This window comes from Centropristis striata, chromosome 6 (assembly GCF_030273125.1).
Source record: "Centropristis striata isolate RG_2023a ecotype Rhode Island chromosome 6, C.striata_1.0, whole genome shotgun sequence".
Lineage (NCBI taxonomy): Eukaryota > Metazoa > Chordata > Actinopteri > Perciformes > Serranidae > Centropristis > Centropristis striata.
The window spans coordinates 21,186,176-21,193,462 of NC_081522.1; the positions used below are offsets into that span (position 1 = coordinate 21,186,176).

Below are 7,287 nucleotides of genomic sequence, written 5' to 3' on the forward strand. Positions count from 1 at the left end.
AATATAAGACATGTTTTCAGTTATTTCACACTTTTTTGTTAAGTACATAATTCCACATGTGTTCATTAATAGTTTTGATGAATCTACAATGTAAATAGTCATGAAAATAAAGGAAATGCATTGAATGAGAAGGTGTGTCCAAACTTTTGGCCTGTACTGTATGTTTTCAACTTTTTAATCAAATAGCTGTGTTTGTGTGTGAGACACATATGAGTGCGACGCCTTCATGGTCTCTCCTCTTGCTTCTCCTGTCCCGGTTCAGAGGCGCACACAGCAGCAGGAGCAGCTGAGCATTCGCTACAAAGAAATGATCAAGTGTCAGACACTGCCCAACAGAGGGGAGCAGGTAATGGTTAGCAGCGCTGGCCTGGTAGTCCTCCAGCTCCTTTCACACCCCATTAAGTCCAGATTCACCCCCCTACAGATGGAAATGGATTGGCCTTTCAATCCAGAAGCAAGGGGAAGAAAAGGGTAGCCTTATCAAGCTGGACGACATCTTCTGAGCTCGTTAAAACACCCACGGAGAATTAAATAGGCCCACAGCAGACCAGTCAGGGAAATGTTTAGACAGTTTCATGACTCAACAGCAGTAGAAACCATGTGTATAAATCTGTAGGCAAAGACCAGTGACAGTCCATTGAAAGGTGGGTTTGTTAAGTCAGATGTAAGAAGGGTTCATGTTAAAAATGACATAATGCATGCTCATAAAATACTAAAAGGGCAGGAATCGTTTTACTTAATTTGAGGGCTTTTTTAAAAACTTTTTTTTTTTATCTGACGCTTCTGTTGAAGTTATCAAATGATAGTTTGGATGTCAGTCATCACTTTTAATGATGTCGTCCCCCTAAAACAACTTTAATGAACATTACTCATCAGATTGCTGCTTTTTACTGCAGTGAAAGTGGGATAAATGCCCCAGAAAAACTGGATTGAAGCAGAATATTTTGTTACATTTTGTGAATATTGGTAACCATGAGACCTATCTTTTTTTCAATAAACTCCGAATTTCTGTCTTTGGGCTTTTTTGAAATGTTTAAATCACATGAGTCTGGAACAATCCTACGTACCCAACACCTGCATCTCAGTCTACAAACAGTATAATACTTAATAAAATTAATGTACCCATATCTTTATCTGCAACTGTGCAGAAAAACTGGGTATAAACACATGCAAAAAAAATAGAAAATAAAGCTGGGATTTGAATGTTGATTCAGAATGTCAACTTCATGAGTAAAGCTTTAAAGCTTTGAAAATGTCTGGTATAGCCTGACTTAGTTGTAATGTTTAAAACACAAAATAATTGCTGAGAAGAATAGTGCATACATAAACATAATAATCAGTTGGCTTTTGTTTGCAGTAGTTGAACGTACCCCTGTGTGCATTTCTTCCAAACAAAGCTTTGTTCATTCATTTTCCCTCACCAAAAAGCTTTGTGTGTTTCTTCAATGGCTAACACGTTTGTTAAATGCAATTTTCCACATAAAAGATTATCAAAGCTTGGATTGGAAAACTGCATTGTTTACAGCCATGTTAGCAATGTTTTCTTTTTGTGTTGATCAGTGGAATGATGTGAAAAAACATGAGACCAGACAAAGGAACCAGAAACAGAGGCTACGTTTACATGATGGCGGTCTGAACAGAAGACGCAAAAGTGGCGTTGCGTCAATTTTTATTCCGCATTTAGACGAGTGTTTTCGGGAGGAAATCTGCTGCATACGGTGACGCAAAAGTGTGTGGAATTGGATTGTATGCAGCCAGGAGGCATCACTTAAAGCCATAAGAGCATCTTTGGGCATGTGGAAGTTTTCCCACCACGTATTTTCATCAGCTACTCCTTCCACAAAGTTCTCCACCATCACTAGATCTCCCAGGTCTCCTCCAAAGCCATCTGGCTCGCCTCCGACCAATCGGTTTATCCAAAATGTGATGGAGGTAATTCCAGATCCTTCTCTGTTCACTAATACTATCTGTACATATCCTGTACATTTGGTGGAAAGACTCCTGTAAGTTTATTAGAGCTGCCAGAGCAGCTTGAAGGTCCGACGCATGGAAATAATCCCACATGTTTGTTTATTTTCCTGTACTGGAGCATGTATGTGACGTAAACACATACGTGACGTGAGCAGATCTGAGCAGAGTTTTGCGTCTTGTCAGTGTAGACCAGGCATGTCCAAACTATTCCACAAAGGGCCGTGTGGCTGCAGGTTTTCGTTTCAACCAAGCAAAAGCACACAGTTTGACCAATCAACTGTCTGAAGATTGAGATCAGTTGATTAACTGAGTCAAGTCTGGTGTGCTGCTGCTTGGTTGGAACGAAAACCTGCAGCCACACGGCCCTTTGTGGAATAGTTTGGACATACCTGGTGTAGACGGACACGCTGCGGCGGAGCGGATTTAACTTTTCCACTTTGGAGGGTGGTTTCAGATTTTTGCGTTTTCAAGCCCCAAAAACGCCGTCACCGTCTAAACGAAAGGCACTTCCGATAAAATATTTTGTCGTTTTTACCCGCAAGCGTCCTCATGTAAATGGGGCCAGAATGGGTAGTCTGCTTCTACCTTCCTTCTCTTTCTCGTTACCTTTTCTGCTGAGTTTCTACGACCCAACAACTCCAGTTCACTGCTATGGAAGTAGATACAATGAAGCTTAGCCACCAACCAGACTCGTAGGTGTGTCAAACTGTTTTCCCCCCTTTCTTTTAACGGAGTAATAGCTCTACCACCACTCCTCCAGCCTCAGTAGAAGACCAGCTGGTCTCCCTGGTTGTCGTTCTGTTTTACTGTTCCCTCGTGCAGATAATGAGAGTCAGCTCAGTGAAGTGCCAGCACCAGTTTTCTCCTGCTGAAAGTTGTCTCTTTTTTTGTTTTGTTTTGTCACTAGATTAAGCATTCACCTCACACACATTGATTTAAAGCTTCAAACCCTCCTCTTTAAAGGGATTTAATTCACTGCTGTTCTTTAATGGCCTCTCACTGCACAGTTAGTCTCTCGCTGAGAGTAAATTAGTCTAAAGTCAATTGTAAAGACTGGAAATAATCTTGATAATCCTAGGCACTTCTCTACTGTTTAGGATATCAATTTATAAGCTGCTCACTTATATTCACAGGTCATTTTTCTATTGGAAAACTTTCTATACTCTCTTTAAACTTTATATCAAGGTTAATTATAGCCCCACTGAATTATTTTCCCTTTTGGAAAATTCTTTCTGAAGGCCATTAGACTGTATTTATGATGTGTTTCATTTTGCCATATACACTGAGTGGGTGGTCTGTTTTTTTGCTGTATGTGTATGGAAATGTGTGCGAGTTTGTCAGGCATAGCTAATGGTGCTTTTCATGTGAGTGAATCTAAGCAAGTGAAGTGGGACTCCACACTAATTCTATTAACCAAATTGTTTTTTTAATTTGTGCTGATGCTAATATATTCAGACATTATTTCACCTTAGTTTACAAGCTTTTGAAAGCATTAAAATGTGTTATCCTACTGGGAATTACAACACTTATGAGTGTGAAGCATATTTACTCTCAGCAGTATTTTTTTCATCATCATTCTCATCCTTTTCTGCTGAATCTGCTGTTCCTGTCCCTCATCTCTCAAGGCCAGAAGTGGTGCGGACCAACTGTCCAGCTCGGGCTCTCGGAGCTGCCCAAAGAAAACCATTCTGCTTCCTTCTTCCTCCTCCACTTCCTCGCTCTCTCTTCACTCAGAGGTGACACACAGTCTGCTGTTTCTGTCTCTTTGTGTCTGTCTATCTGCCACAAATCCATGGCAAACCCATCTAGTGTCCCCTTTCCCCAACTCCTCTTTTTTTGTTCTCTGAAAGCATCCTCCAGCTGACCTCTTCAGTGTGAGCAAAAACAAAGTGCTGCATTTCCCCAAATGATTTTCCTCGAGAGGTTTCAGTCTTGTTTACTTCCCTGTGAGTGGGTAGTGTGTGTCATTATCAGAGGAGCTGCTTGTTTTTATGCTGAAGGGTTTGTTGTCAGGATGTGCAAATAAATCTAGACTCAGGGGACCTTGGGTAGTTCTAACTTATCGTTGGGCGCCGTCAGAGATTCTGCATAACAAGCTGCGCTCTAACAATTGTCTGCAAGAATCTGTTGATGCCTGATGCAAACCAAAGTGTTAATACAGTTTGTTTGTCTGCTCATTTCTGCCTTCAAGCATTTGGGTAAAAGTCCGGAGGAAGAAGAGCTCGAATACTACGAGATGCCTCTGAAATACGGGGTAGAGTAAATGGGTGATTGCATGGAGATGTGTTGAGCTGCAGATTGTTGTTTGTTGTTGGCATTTTTTAATGAGATAATCGTTTTGTAGCTGTAAATAGGCTTCTTTATGGAACTAACAGAAAAACCAGGATTTCATTTATTAAAATGTGTCGTTAAAAGCATGTTTTAGCTACACCCAAATCATCATCAAGTTTCAATAAAAGCTTCCTTGGCAGGAGTGGAAGCTGCCACACCTTACAGACCCAAGACCCATTCACATACCTGGTATACAGGAGAGGGCTGACCGCCTAATCTCCAGGTTTAAGGGCAAACCTGACAGGCCACCAAAGGTGAACACCATGCATGGCTGTGCTAAGAGAGCATGGTTTCCAATGTGTTTTATTCACTTTATGTAAAGGATATGCTCTTGCTGTACATAAGGAAATTATCCTAATTCTAATTCCCCTTTTCAACCATTCCTTTTTTCCCCCTGGAGCCTAAGAAAAAGACGTCCCGTTTCTTTTTAGAGCAGTGGCACTTGTCCCGCGGCCTGACTGACAGTCCTGGTTCACCACTGTCCTCTCCTGACTCGTCCAGAAAGGTCAGGTTCTGGTGCTGGTGTGGACTGAGATTCTTAACACATCACTTTCTGAGAAATAACATTGATTTACCGATGTTTGTGGAAGACTTAGGAGCACATATGTGGTGGGGGTTTTAGGGGTGTCCTTTCCCAAATGTAATGTTTTTAAAAAATATATGCAATTCCACACAATTTTAGACCATTAATATGACGATAAATGTGTAGAGAAAGTTAGGAGAACACCCAAGAGACTTATTTTATTTTTTATTCTTAAATACTTCAGTTATTAGAGTAGGCTTTCCACATTGATTTTACTTTCATCCAGCTTTGGTGCTGCTGACTATAAAACTCTGAATAACTTATTATGGAACCTTTGAGACCTTACATGAAGTCTGTCTCAAGCTGATTCAGTCTGTGTTTATTTATTTCAAGTGTAGTCTGTTTTTTTTTTTTCTAGGTATTTTCTGCTAGATAGCAATATTACCTCCAGGCGTTGCTTTCATCGCTTACCCACACTGGGTTACATTAGTGCTTGAATTAAAGGCTGCCAGCTGGAACTATGAAAACAATGGCTTACAAACCATACGAGGCCTTTACCACAAAGTTGAATCGTCTATTTCTCTGCAGGAACCGGCAAGGCCTCTGCACACTGATGATGAAATGCCCTTATATGTGCTTAGTATTCAGGAGAGGGCTGAGCAACTGGCCTCTCAGTTTGAGGGAAAGCCAGCCAGACCACAGGTGAAATTTATCTACCAACACAGGAAGCTGATTATTAGTCTTATATGTATACATGTTGATAGAGAAACAAATGTTTTTTGGAGAGTTGCCCTGTTGGTCAACTTTACTTTCAGACTTATTCATGTATTAGCTCATGTACATGTACGAGGGCATTGTGTAAATAGCAACTCATATAGCAGTAAAACTAAATGATAAATTAATAAAAAGATATTAGTGATATAAGTGGGAAACTTGCATGGCCAACCTTAACTACATAGATGACTGACTGTAAGGGTTTTTTTCCCTGAAAGAAAAGTTAATATACAGTCATGGAAAAAAATATTAAACCACCCTTGTTTTCAACTAAAGGTACATTTGTTTGGACAAATATAATAATAATAATAACAACAACAAAAATAGCTCATAAGGGTTTAATTAAAGAGCTGATTTCTAGACATTTTACATGGTTTTCTTGATAATGATTTTGGTTATTATCTAGAAAACCATGGGAAATGTCCAGATATCAGCTCTTTTACTAAACTCTTATGAGCTATTTTTGTTGTTTTCATTAGATGTGTCTAAAGAAATGTAGATTTAGTACCATGCATTAAAATGAACAAGATATTCAAGTAAAAGGGTAGTCTAATAATTTTTTCTATGACTAAACTTTTACCAACTGTAGGGTTAATGTGGCATTTAATGTTAAACCGTATGGAAGTACAGTATGTATTGTGTAAACATAAGAAGACCTAAGAATTCAATTGTGCTAGCTGCCTGCTCTTACTCAGCAGTTTATGCTACTGCATTAGCATAAAATTAGCAATTTTGATGTTTGAGTCAAGTTCTTGAGTCAAAGTGACTTTATTTGTCATTGACACACATACTGATAATAGGAAAATTATTTAAAAGGATAAATGTAAAGAATATGGAGGTTACATTGAATAAAAATGAGCTAAACTCAGCATTAAATGCTAGCATGTTAGCATAGATCCTAGAGGGAATGAAACTGACAAACAGGCTGCTCTCCAAACAAAATTTGCTCTAGTAGTTTTATTTTAGAAAATGGTGTAAAAAAAGTTTTTATTAAATGTTAACTTCCTCATTTCATGTGAAAACATAGGAAGAACTAAGAAATCTTTTTTTCAATTGTGCTAGCTGCCTACTCTTACCCAGCAGTTTATGCTACTGCATTAGCATAAAATTAGCAATTTTGATGTTTGACTCCAGTTCAAGTGACTTTATTTGTCATTGACATACATACTGATAATAGGAAAATTATTTAATAGGATAAATGTAAAGAATATGGACGTTACATTGAATAAAAATGAGCTGAACTCAGCATTAAATGCTAGCATGTTAGCATAGATGCTAGAGGGAATGAAGCTGACAAACAGGCTGCTCTCCAAACAAAATTTGGTCTAATAGTTTTATTTTAGAAAATGGTGTAAAAAAAAAAGTCATATTAGATTTATCAATTGTAAAATTATCAGTTTTTATTAAATGTTTACTTGCTCTTCTCTCTCCCTCCTTTTTGCGGAGGCGAAGAAAAAACCCTCACATTTTTTTATGGAGCAATGGCACCTGGCCCGAGCCCAGTCTCCCCCTGATTCTCCCCCCTCCACCTCTGACACCTTGAGACAGGTAGTGGTTTACCGCCTGGAACAAATGAAGTGTGCTAACGCTAACACACTGCACCTGCACTTGGTCTTTCGTGAAGCTGCATCATCTCACTTGGTTACACAGGTTGCTTAACACGACTTAAGCCCGCCTGAGACTTGCTT

At 39.2% G+C, this 7,287-nt stretch overlaps 1 protein-coding gene across 1 annotated transcript in view; it reads left to right on the forward strand.

Moving 5' to 3' along the window:
- The window catches only part of mical3a (microtubule associated monooxygenase, calponin and LIM domain containing 3a), a 102,358-nt gene that overhangs the window by 40,235 nt on the left and 54,836 nt on the right, over positions 1–7,287 (forward strand). Inside the window, exons 19-24 of the mRNA XM_059334360.1 lie at positions 3,597–3,707; positions 4,163–4,225; positions 4,443–4,556; positions 4,703–4,807; positions 5,414–5,527; positions 7,046–7,147. Coding sequence (XP_059190343.1) covers positions 3,597–3,707; positions 4,163–4,225; positions 4,443–4,556; positions 4,703–4,807; positions 5,414–5,527; positions 7,046–7,147 — 609 coding nt within the window. The remainder of the gene's footprint in view (positions 1–3,596; positions 3,708–4,162; positions 4,226–4,442; positions 4,557–4,702; positions 4,808–5,413; positions 5,528–7,045; positions 7,148–7,287) is intronic.